Source organism: Scyliorhinus canicula, chromosome 9 (assembly GCF_902713615.1).
Source record: "Scyliorhinus canicula chromosome 9, sScyCan1.1, whole genome shotgun sequence".
Classification (NCBI taxonomy): Eukaryota; Metazoa; Chordata; class Chondrichthyes; order Carcharhiniformes; family Scyliorhinidae; genus Scyliorhinus; species Scyliorhinus canicula.
Genome location: NC_052154.1, coordinates 111,904,628 through 111,917,643, shown reverse-complemented (window position 1 = coordinate 111,917,643; position 13,016 = coordinate 111,904,628). Strand labels below are relative to the sequence as shown.

At 45.5% G+C, this 13,016-nt stretch overlaps 1 protein-coding gene across 8 annotated transcripts in view; it reads left to right on the top strand.

Annotated features, from left to right (window-relative positions):
• The window catches only part of prdm11 (PR domain containing 11), a 197,685-nt gene that overhangs the window by 143,212 nt on the left and 41,457 nt on the right, over positions 1–13,016 (top strand). The window contains exon 12 of one of the 8 annotated variants that reach the window (XM_038807407.1): positions 5,332–5,554. The exons of the other annotated variants lie outside the window; for them this stretch is intronic. Within the exon in view, the coding sequence (XP_038663335.1) occupies positions 5,332–5,554 (223 nt within the window). The remainder of the gene's footprint in view (positions 1–5,331; positions 5,555–13,016) is intronic. 8 annotated transcript variants of the gene reach the window in all.

Below are 13,016 nucleotides of genomic sequence, written 5' to 3'. Positions count from 1 at the left end.
TATAGCACGCTGTTGGAGTACAATGTTGTAAGGGTTTTTTTATGCTATGTGTCTTTTTTCTGTTAGTATCTTTCTTTACTCTGGGTGGGGGTTGCCCTACTAGTTGAAGAGTTGACTAACGTGGTGGAGTGGTGGGGGCAGTTGCGGCTCATTATGTTAGTTTGGGTTTAGATAATGAGCTTAATGGTTTTGTTTTGTTTGCGGTTAGGGTCAGTAGAAGTAGGATTTGGGAATTTTTGTTCGCCTCACTGTTATGTACAAGTATATTTGGTTGTGGCATTGTGTGGGGGTGGGGAGGTGAGGTGAAGAGCAGGGATGGTTTGCTGATGGTGACTCCAGATTTTTCTTTGTTTTGTCTTGCTAGCGGGTTTGGTGGCCATCTTGGGCCTGGTGCCTGTACTCTCTAAGTAATTGTTGGATGGCCCCTCTTGGTGGAAATGGCTGACTCCAGGTCAAGGAGGGGTGGGAGGCCTCAATTTGGTTGGTTACCTGGAAAGTAAGGGGGTTGAATGCCCCAGTGAAAAGCTTGAGGGTATTTGCTCACCTTAAAAGTTTGAATGCTGATATGGGGCTGGCACTTCTGATCAACAAAAGAGTTCAATTTTCGGCCGCTAAGATATTGGCAGATCCAAATAGCACGCATGTGATTGTCAAGAGTCCTTGGCGGGCACCTCAGTAGTCCTGGTTAATGTCTATGTGGCAAATTGTGGTGATACGGGTTTTGTTAACAAATTGCTAATCTTGTTAGCAAGATTGGGGGGTGGACTTAAATTGTGTTCCAGATCCATTCAAGCCAAAATCTCTGACTCCATGGGAGCAGATCCATGGCATTTTTACACCCAAGGGAGAAAGATTTTTCTTTCTTTTCCCATGTCCATCAGATTTACTCGAGTATTGACTTTTTTGTGGTGGGTAAGCCTCTCTTCTCTTGGGTGAAGAGGGGGATATTTGGCAATTGTATGATTTCAGATCATACCCCACATTCTGTGGATTTGATGTTCGAAACGGGTCCCTTCCAACGGCTGCCATAGAGATAGAATACGGTGCTGTTGGCAGACAAAAGATATTGTGAACGTATGTTCTCCACTATTGGGGAATATATACATTTAATAAGAGTGAGTCTGTCTCACCCTCTATGAACTGGGAAGCCCTTAAGGTTGTCATCAGGGGGGAGTAATTTCCGTTGTCATCAGGAGGGAGATAATTTCCTATAAAACATATGTGGAAAGGACTGCGAGGTGGAGTGACAGAGGCTGGTGAATTCCATTCTTGAGGTGGACCATCAGTATTTGCTTGCCCCTACCCCAGTGTTGCTGGTGATTAGGGAAAAGCTGCAGACGCAACCTAAATTACTATCAATAGGTAAGGTGGGAGCCAGCTGTGATGTTCGAGGGGGGGCTTTTTAATGAACGTGGGGACAAGACCAGTCGTCTTTTAGCTCAGCTGAGGCAGCAGGCAGCTTCCCGGGAGACTGCAAATTTGAGACTTGGGTGGCAGTTTGGTTTTCATCTTGCCTAAGGTCAATGTGCCTTTTGATGCTTTCTAACAAGATCTCTATAGATCGGAGTCCCCGGAGGAGAATTCAGCCGTGACAGAGCTTTTGGAAGGGTTCTCCTTCCATTGGTGAAGAGGGAGAGTTGGAATCACTGTTGGGCCCTGAGGAAATTATAAATTGCATTTGGCTAATGTAGACGGGTAAACATCCTGGCCCTGATGGATTCCCTGCCAAGTTTTATGAGAAGTTTGCAGGACAGATGGTCCCTTTAATATTAGATATGTTCAATGACTCCTTGTCCTGGGATTCATTACCCGTAACACTTGCGCAGGCCTCTATCTCCCTGATCCTGGAAAAGGTCAAGGGCCTTGCAGAATGTTGATCATTTTGTCCCATCTTACTTTTGAATGTAGATGCTAAATTACTCATAAAAGTGCTGGCGCTGCGGTTGGAGCGTGCCTTTCAGAACGATCTGGAAGACCAGACAGGCTTCGTCAAGGATTGTCAATTGTCGGCCAACGTACGTCGGCTGTTTAATATTGTCCTTTCCCCCTCTCAAGTGCCCGAAGCGGAGGTGATTGTTTCCATGGACACCGAAAAAGCATTTGATTGGGTGGAGGGGGATATCTCTTTGAGATTCGTGGAAGGTTTGGTTTTGGGCAAAAGTTCATATCTTGGGTTTGTTTATTATATAGGGCCCCACGACTAATATTTGCACAAATGCCTTGAGCTCTGGTTTTTTTCCGCTGAATAGGGGTAAAGGGCACAGTTGTCCATTATCTCTGCTTCTATTTGCTTTAGCAATTGAACCGCTGGCCATAGCGTTAAGATCTTCCAGTAAGTGGAAGGGGATAAATTGGGATGGAGGGTGCATTGGATGTCCTTGTACACAGATGATCTGCTTCCATATATTATGTGCCCAGGTTCCATTATGGATGAGTTAATGAAGTTGATTAGGAGGTTTTGCTCCTTCTCTGGGTATAAGTTGAAGTTGGACAAGAGACAATACAGTCTGGTTAGTCCCAGAAAGGGGGCCTATCTGGGGATGTTGCCTTTTTGCTTAGCCAGAACTAGCTTTCGTTATCTGGGAATATGGGTGGCACACGACTGGGCCTCGCTCCATAAAGTAAATTACACTAGTCTAGTAATAGGGTCAAATGTGACTTGCAGCAGTGGTATCACCTCCCCCTGTCCTTAGCCGGCAGACTATTAAAATAAATGTCCTCCCGAGATTATTATTTGTTTATTCCCACTTTTCTCCCCAAATCAGAGTGAACAAACTAGTGCCCTCTTTTATTTGGGTGGGCAAGACCCCAAGGACCTGTAGGGTGTTCCTCAAGCGAATAGACAGGTTATTTAGCTTTGCCCAATTTGTTATTTAATTATTGGGCTGCCAATATTGAGAAAGTACTGGGGTGGCTTAGTGATCCGAGTTCTGTGTGGAGAAAATGGAGAAGTGCGCTTGAAGGGGCTCTAGTTTGGGTGCTTTAGTAACAGCCTTGCTTTTGTTCTCCCCTGCAAGATTTTCTTAGAATCCGGTGGTTGTGTCCATTCTGAGAATCTGGAAACAGTTCAAACAGCATTTTAAATTTAGCTCCAAGTTATTGTTGGCTCCTATTGCAGTTTCTTTTGGTAACCCATCTCTTTGTGCTAGCAGGCTTAGACTCGACGTTTAAGTCATGGGAGCGGAGGGATTTGGAGAGGGTCGGGGATCAGTTTGTGGAGGGAAGGTTTGCCAGCTTTAAGGAGCTGTCGGAAAAATTTCAACTTCTTGGGACCAATTTGTTTAGATATTTCCAGATAAGTGATCTTTTGCAGAAGGCTGTTCCTTCTTTTCCCTTGGGACGACCATCCTCTCTGTTGGAGAGTATTTTCTCTTTGGCTGGGTCTGGTGGAGATATATTTTGGATTATTACAGCCAAATCCAATCAGTGGACTCAGCTCCATTGAATGAGGTGAAGGTGAAATGGGACGGTGAATTTAGTCCTATTTTGGATGAGGAGGTATGGAGCAAGGCTCTTCGTAGTGTCACCTCCACGTTCTCCTGTGCTCAACTTAGTTCAAGGTGGTGCACAAGGCTCATCTGACCAAGGCGAAGATGAGTTTTTTTTTCGAGGGTGGACGACAAGTGTGAGTGGTGTTCTCAGGGACCGGCTAACCATACCCATATGTTCTGGTCGTGTCCCAAATTATTAGGCTGTTCGATCTCCTCCTTTAACACCATGTCAGAGATTCTTAATGTTGAGCTGGAGCCTTGTCCATTGGTGGCTATTTTCAGGCTGTCGGACTCTGCCATCAATGGTTCTTTTGTTAATGAACTTAAATCTATGCCTTCAAGTTACCAACACTCAGTCATCAAAAGTGGAATGTTACTTCCCCGTTGTGACCGGGATGGGGCTATAAAAAGCAGTGGACCATTCGAAAGTCCAATGACTTTGGTGGGACCAGAAGATCCTGCCAGTGGGAAGGTCCTTAAAATTCCACTCCATGATTAAATCACCTCTATCAAATCTCCTCTTAGTCTTCACTTTTCTGAGAGGTGCAACTGTTTCTCCAGTTGTACCTCATCCTTGGAACCATTTTTGTATCTCTTCTGTACTCTTTCCAAAGTCTTGATGTCCCTCCTAAAGTGTGGTGCCCAGAATTCAATGCAGTAGTTGGGGTTGAATTGGCGTTTCCTGTAGATTCAGCGTAACCTTGTGGCTTTTGCAGTCTGTGCCCTATTTAAAAGCATTGAATCCCAAATGTTTTATTAACTGCTTTGTTAACTGCTTTGGGTGGCAGGTTGGCATAGTGGATAGCACTGCTCCTTCACCATGCCAGGTTCAATTCCAACCTCAGGTAACTGTGGAGTTTGTACGTTCTCCCTGTGTCTTCATGGAGTTTCCTCTGGGTGCTGTTGTTTCCTCCCACAGTCCAAAGATGTGCAGGTTAGGTCGATTACCAATGTTAAATTCCCATTGGGATGAAGTTGCAGGAATAGGGTGGGGATTGGACCTAGGTAGGTTGATCTTTTGAAGTGTCGGTGCAGACTCGATGGACTGAATGGCCCCCTTCTGCACTGCAGTGATTCTGTTATTACTGATCCTACGTCCTTCACACGTCTGTGCACAAACATCACCTAATCTCTCTGTTCTTGCACCCACCTTTAAAATGATACCACTTAGCTTGCACTGTGGCGCCTCATTTTTCCTATCAAACAGCGTCACATCATACGTTTCAATGTTGGATTTTATCTGCCATATCCACCCATTTCACTAGCTTATTTTGTCCTCAATTAAGTTTAAACTTGTTTTTCAATAATTGAGTTTCATGTCATCAGTAAATTTTTAAATTATTTACCGTCTACCGAGGTCCAGACTATTATTCTACACCAAGAAGCACAATGATCACAATACCAACACCTTGGGACCATCACCATATACTTCCCTCCACTCTGGAAAAACAACCCTTCACCGCTGTTCTCTGCTTTTTGTTAGCCACTGTTGTCTGCACATTGTCACTGTCCCTTTAATCCCATGGCCTTCAATCTTGCTAACAAGTCTATTATGTGAATATGTAAATATGAACGGGGGAATATGTAAATATGAACACATTATTTGGATGATCACAATGACAAATGCACAATTTGGCACGTTATGCTCGCATAGCTAAACTATAAGTGGCTAATTTATCTCTTTATCAAACCAGTACAGTTGTTTAGTGTGCATATTCACCTAAGTCAATTGCTTGCCGTTTAAGTTGAGATATAGCCTGGTTGGAATTCTGTCGTCAAGTGCATGAATGTATTTTAGAAACACTGTTCTTTAATGTTTCTTGTTGCTTGTCTTTAAAAGGAAGGAGTGCAGCCTGGCTCTGGGATTTCAGTCTGCTGCCTTAACTTAAATTCCATAAGTCCTGCTGAGAGGAGTGACCCCAGCAAACTAACAAGAGCACTGCTAGAATACTTTTATACTGAGCAGCATCTGGCTTCACACTGTGCTCGAGGCAAAGGCAAAAACAGTGGGTTCAACATGTCCAGACCAGCTCTTGATCCAGATGTTGTGGATGCAATCAAAGGTACGCAACACTTTTTTTTGAGTGTTAACATCTGTGAGGATAATGTTCATTCATTTATAATTTCAGTCATGGCCATAAGTGTAACTATGCAAAGAATCCACACAAAAAAGCAGCAGAGATGTTTTACTTTGAACCTAACCTGGGCTGTACTTGACCTACAAGTGCCTGAACCTGATATTGTGTCCCAAAAACCCTTGGCTCCCTTGTAAATCATAAATCTGTCCAAATCAACCTTGAATTAATTCAATTACCCAGTGTATACTGCTCTCTGGGGTAGTGGAAGCCGAATATTAAAAACCTGCTGAAAGCATAAATTCCTTCTCACCTCCATATTAAAATGGACACCACTTATTCTGAAACTGTGTCCCTTTATTCTAGATTCCCTCAAGGGAAAATTTGTCCTCTCGGTTTTTACCCTGTCAAGCCCCCTCAGGATCTTATCATTTTCAATAAAAATCACCTCTCATTTTTTAAAATTCCAATAAGTTACAGACCCAACCTATATCTTTCAATCTTTCTTCATAAATCAACTGTTTCATCTCAGGAATAAGCATAGTGAACCTTCTCTGAACTGCCCCCAATGCAAGTATGTCTCTCCATTAATAAGGACACAGAACTGTGCACAGTACTCGTGGTGCAGCCTCATAAGCCCCGTACAATTGTAACAAGCCATAAAAGCTAACATTCTATATGCTTTCCTTGCTGTGCCTGCATGGCAACAAGGACCCTAAGAACTACAGAGTCCTGCAGTCTTTGTCCATTTAAATATTATTCTGCTTTTCTACTCTTCCTTACAAAGTGGACAACCCACTAGTTACAATTTACCAACATGAAAATTACTCATTTATCCCAACTATCTGTTACCTGTTAGTCAATCCTCTATCCATATAATCCCCAAAACCATGAGTTCTTATCTTGTACTGTAACTTTTTATGTGGCACCTTATTGAATGTTTCTTGGAAATCCAAACACACTGCATCTTTCTTTATATTTCCAAGTTTCATGTCATCTGTAAACCTTAAGATTATGTCCCGTGTCCCCGATTGTATACCGAAAAGAACAATGATCCTAATACCAACCCATCAAAGACATCACTATGTTTTCTGCTTTCTGTTAGCCAGTCTTGCATGCACACTGCCACTGTCCCTTTAATTCAAGAGGCTTTAATCTTGCTAACAAGTTTATTATGTGGTACTTTATCAAATGCCTTTTACATATGCATATATACAACATTAGCCCTTTTATTACTTCATCAAAGAACTGAACAAAGTTAGTCAAACACAATTTGCCCTGGCCAATTTGTGGTGGATGTAATTTATTTACCATATTTTTCCAGGTGCCAATTAATTCCATTTCAGATTATGCTCTCTAAATTTCCCTCACCTCACCAACATTTGCAAACCTGCATTTCTCTGTTCCCGTTTATCCACTCTGCTTCTTGCATCCTCAAAGAACTCTAATGATTTTTTCAAACACAATTTCTCTTTCGTAACACCATGTTAACTCTGCTTGTTTGTATTATTTTCTAATAATTCCCCATGACAGATGTTAGGCTAACTGGCCTATATTTCCTGCTTTCTGTCACCCTCTTGAATAGTGGTGTCCTTTTTGCAGTTTTCCAATCGGCTGGGGCTCAGAATCTGGGGAAGTTTGGAATATTACAACAAATGCATCCACTATCTGCAACCACTTCTTTTAGGAACATAGGATACCAGACAACTTGTCACCACTTTGTTCCATTCGTTTTTCCTAGTACTTTTTCTCTAGTGACAGAGATTGTTTTAAGTTCCTCCCTCTTTTTGCCCCTTGATTTTTTAATCTATTCATGGGATGCCTTTTTGTGGCTTTTGGAGATACAAAATGCATGTTCAAACACTTACATTTATTCATTTCCCTTTATTAATTCTCCAGACTCATCCTCAAAATGATCAATGTTTACTTTAGTTACTCACTGCCTTGCAGAAGCTCTTACTGTCTATTTTTATATTTCTTGCTTGTTTACTCTCATAATCTTTTTTTTCTTTTTAAAAATCATTCTTTGCTGATTTCTAATATGTTAACAATCTCCTGGCATGCCACTAATCTTCGCAACATTATACACCATTTATTTTCGTCTGATACCTTTCTTAACTTCCTTAGTTAACCATGGGTGGTACCTTCATCTTGTAGTCTTTCTTTCTTAATGGTATACAGTTTTATATCTCCTTAAGGTATAACTCCTTAAATATCTGCCATTGCTTATCTGCCATCTTAACTTTTAATCTGTTTTCTTCGTCTATTTTAGTCAGATTTGTCTTCATACCTTTGTGATTGCTGTTATTTACTCTAAGTGAATAGTTTCAGACTCAAGATTTCTCACCCTGAAATTGAATGTGAAATTCTACCATGGCGTGTTTACTCTTGCCTAGATGATCTTTTACTAGGAAATTATTGATTAATTATATCCCATTGCACGTTACCAGTCTAAAATAGCCTATTACTTAGTTGATTCCAGAATGTACTGGTCTAAAACTGTCCCAAAAAACACCTTATGAACTCAGCCTCAAGGCTACCGTTGCCAATCTGGGGCGAAATTCTCCGGTGACCGTCGCGATGCCCGGGACCCGGCGCCAAAAACGGTGCTGATGACTCCGGCGTCGGGCCCCGCGAAACATCGCGTATTCTCCGGGCCCAAATGGGCCAGCAGCGGCGTTACGCCATTCACGTCGGTGTCACCCGCTGACGTCGGGCGACGTAATCAACGCCTCCCAGAGTGACTACACAAAAGAGGCCCCCCCCACCGGCTCCCGCACTCTGTGATCTCCCCCCCCCCCACCACCGGCACCCGCACTCTGTGATCTCCCCCCCCAAACCCACCGGCACCCACACTATGTGATCTCTCTCTCCCCCTCCCCAACCCACCGGCACCCGCACTCTGTGATCTCTCTCTCTCCCTCTCCCCCCTCCCCAACCCACCGGCACCCGCACTCTGTGATCTCTCTCCCTCTCCCCCCTCCCCAACCCACCGGCACACGCACTCTGTGATCTCCCTCTCACCCCTCCCCAACCCACCGGCTCCCGCACTCTGTGATCTTCTCCCCCCCCCCCCCCCCCCCCCCCCCCCCCCCCCACCACCACCGGCACCCGCACTCTGTGATCTCTCTCTCTCTCTCTCCTTGCCCACTCTCTCTCTCTGCCCACTCTCTCTCTCTCTCTCTCTCTCTTCCCCCCCCCCCCCCCCCCAACCCACTCGCACGCTGTGATCTCCCTCTTCTCTCTCCCCCCCCCCCCCCCCCCCCCCACCGGCACCCGCACTGTGATCTCCCTCTCGTTCTCTCCCCCTTCCCCCAACCCACCAGCACCCGCACTCTTGTGATCTCTCTCTCCCCCCTCCCCAACCCACCGGCACCCGCACTCTGTGATCTCTCTCTTCCCCCCCCTCCCCAACCCACCGGCACTCGCACTGTGATTTCTCTCCACCCCGGCCTGTCACCCACCTCCACGATGAACAGCGTCAACCATCAGCACTGGTTCACGGCGTTAAATACCTGTTGTGATTAACGCCGAAGTGACCCGTCACCACGTCGGCGGGACTTCGGCCCATCTGGGCCGGAGAATAACGGCAGCACAGAAACCCGTAGCCTCCCGCCGGCCCCCGCCATTCTCCGAGGCGGGCGGTGGGATTGGCGGCGCGCCGACTATTTGCGGGTGGGAGAATTCTGCACATGGCGGGGGCGGGATTTTCGGCGGCCCCGGGCGATTCTCCGACCCTGCTGGGGGTTGGAGAATTTCGTCCCTGATTTGTCCAATCTGCATGAAGGTTAAAATCACCCACAATTATTGCAGTTTATTTCTTGCAAGCCCCAATTATTTTGTGCTGTGTCCTCTATTCTAGAGTGTATCTACTGTTAGGGGGCCTATAAACTTCTCCGACCAATGACTTCTTTGTCTTACTATTTTTTATTTCCACCCAAACTGGTTCTACATCTTGATCTTCTGAGCCAAGATCACTTCTCACCACTGCTCTGATCTCATATTTTATTAAAAGAAGTACCCCACCTCCTTGATCTTTTTTTCTATCCTTTCAAAATGTCAAATACCCTTGAGTAGTCAGTTTTCAGCCTTGGTCACTTTGCAACCTTGTCTCTGATATGATAGCCTGTAATGGACAAGTGAAAGGGCTGAGGCTCCTCCAGTACTACTTTCTGGATCCCCATATCCACATCTACTACAATCACACCTTGCTTTCCCTGACCATGGACTAAATCTGATTTATCTAATCTAATGCATGCGACTACCTCTAATGCATGCGACTACCTCTGGAACAAAGTATCGATGTAACTTTCCTTCTCCCTGATTGATCAAAGTTTGGAATTTAGCTTGTCAATCTTTAATGTATTTTATATAACTAATTAGTGTTTCAAGTTTAGAAGTACCATTCAATTATAATTTGTAGTTATATTAAATAGTTTAAGTAGTTAAGCTATAAATTTAACACAGTACGAAGAGTCCAAAGATATGCAGATTAGGTGGTTTGGCCAAGCTAAATTGCCCATTAGTGTCCAAAGATATGCGGGTTAAGTGGCATTATGGGGTTGCAGGGAAGTGCAGGAGCCTCTGCTCTTTCAGAGGGATGGTGCAGACTCAAAAGGGCTGAATAGCCTCCTCCTGCACTGTAGTGATCCGATGATTCTTCTAATGTCTTACCGGTACTATTTTAAATTTCTGCCCCAATTTAGAGAAAATAGGAGCCTTGCAACTCACCAACTGATCACTTGCTTACCTAATTAATGCCTTAGACTTCAGGTCTTACTGAGGGTGAGGAGCACTCTGTTGCAAAGTCAGAAGTGGGAAGGGGGGCTGGCGATCCCAAATTTGTCGCATTATTATTGGAATCCGAATGTGGAGAAGGTGAGACAATGGTGGGAGGGGGGAGGGGGCAGACTGAGTCAGGTTAGAGGAGGAGTCTTGCAAGGGTACAAGACTAAGGGCTCTGGTAACAGCCCCACTGCCGATCGCCCCAAGGAAACACACGAGGAGTCCATGGTAGAGCCGTCTATGAAAATTTGGAACCAGCTGAGGAGGCACTTTAAACTGGGTCATTTGTCAGTGATGATTCCACTCAGTGGGAAACATAGGTTTACACCGGGGTGAGGGGGGCGGAGTGGGGATGGGATGTATAGGAGGTAAGGGAGGAGGGTTGGAGCAAGTCAAGGATATATTTGCGGACGGGAAGCTTGCTCGACTAGAGGAACTGTGGGCGAGGTTTGAGCTGCCAAGGGGGTGGGATTTTAGATATTGGCAGGTGTGGGTCTTTGTGCGCAAGGAGCTGCCTTCACTTCCTCAGTTGCCGGAATATACGCCTTTGGAGAAAATGTTGCTCCTGTAAGTGGGGTGGGGCGGAATGGTAAGATTGGGGATATATATGGGTGGTTGGAGGAGCAGGGCATGACCTTGGTGAAAAGGATCAAGTGGGAGTGGGAGGACGAGTTGTGGAAGGAGTTGGGATTTGGATGGTGCAAGGTAATGCGCCGAGTGAACTCGACCTCTTCCTGCGCAAGGCTGAGTCTTTTACAATTAGGTGGTGTACAGGGTTCACAGGACTCCCATGACTCATGACTTCCCGTACTGGCCTCCCCGAACAGGCGCCGGAATGTGGCGACTAGGGGCTTTTCACAGTAACTTCATTTGAAGCCTACTTGTGACAATAAGAGATTATTATTATTATTACTCAGGCCTGGATGAGTGGCTTTTTCCAGGGCTAGCAGACGCGTGCGAGGGGTCTGGCAAACCATGCCCATATCATCTGGGGATGTGTGGAGTTGGAGAACTTTTGGGAGGTGGTATTTAGGAACCTATCGAGGATTGTAGGGTTGAGATGAAGCCGGACCCTATGATGGAGGCCTTTGGGGTGTCGGAGGTGCTGGAGCAGCTCGATGTTGTGGCCTTAACCTCTCTGATTGCTCAGCGATATATGCTTTCAATTGGGGGTTGACCACACCGCCAGTGGTTGCAGCATGGTTGGGAGATTTGTACGAGTTTCTCAGATTGGAGAAAATAAAATTTTCCCGAAGAGGGTGGGAGGATGGCGTCACGGTTCAGTGGAGGCCGTTCATGGCTACATTTGAGGAGGTGTTTGTCACGCGGAGGGGGGAGTAAATGGGGATCATAGGATCATAGAATTTACGGTGCAGAAGGAGGCCATTTGGCCCATTGAGTCTACAATGGCCCTTTGAAAGAGCATCCAACTTAAGTCCACACCTCCACCCAATCCCCGTAACTCAGTAACCCCACCTAAACGCTTTTGGACACTAAGGGCAATTTAGCATGGCCAATCCACCTAACCTGCACATCTTTGGGCTGTGGGAGGAAACCGCGCACCTGGAGGAAACCCATACATTTGTACAGACATGCACAAAAACCTTGCATTAGTCACAGATCAGCTGAGCAATTTTGGAATGGAATCTATTCTGAGGGCACCTCGATTGTCCCGTTTGTGCAGGTTATAACTCTCTACATGTGGGAATCCAGCCACTACAGCAAATGTGAAAACTCTCTGGTTCTGGTTTGCCCTATTAGTAGTAAAGTGGATGGCCCTAGCAAAGATCACCTGGGAGAAACACTTGTGTGCAACTGATTTTGGAATCCTACAGATGTCATTAGCAGATTCCTGGAGGCAAAGATATGCAGGACTGTGGTGGCTTTGATGGCCACAGGCAGTGTTTGCCCACCTGGTCGACCGGGAAAAAGATCTTGCACCAGGAGGTTGCATATGTTAGCAATGACCTGATGCGCTGAGGCATTCTTGCTCTGTATTGTTCAGAAAGCTGATACTCTGCCTATTTACCCTGTGCTGGGACTATTGCCTCCTTTGAACTGGAGGTCTGGGCGCAATCTACCCGAAAGGGGACAGAGTCCTATGACGAGTGAGCGCCGAGAAACACCCCACTATCTATCACATATCCGGGTAGATTTGGGGCCTCAGCATGTTAACATGTACTAGATGCTATGGTATGAAGAGGCAAGAGTTCAGCTCCTTTTTCACCAACACACCTTTAATGGTTCAAACTCACTCTGCACAGAACTCTACAGATCATCACAAGCTCCAGAGTCCACCTGAAGCCTCTTTACATATCAGTGTCAATCATTGAACACTTAACATAAATGAGACAATCATTGAACACTTAACATAAATGAGATAACTAATTGCAATGTCTTGTAACCCATTACTTAACACAGCAGGGAACTCCCAGATGAGTCCGCACTTAGCCGTGTTTTCTGCATCGAGGAGCTCTGCTCGCCGAAGCTCCACACTGCAGCGAGAGATCAGAATGCCATTTTTACGTGGTATTCCGATCTCTCACAACCCTGACCCCCCCCTGAAGCCCCAACTCACTATAAGGGGGTCATCACACACACCCATGCAGAGCACGCCGCGACCCACTCACCACAGTGCACAAATTGGCAGCTTGGCCCCCTGGCA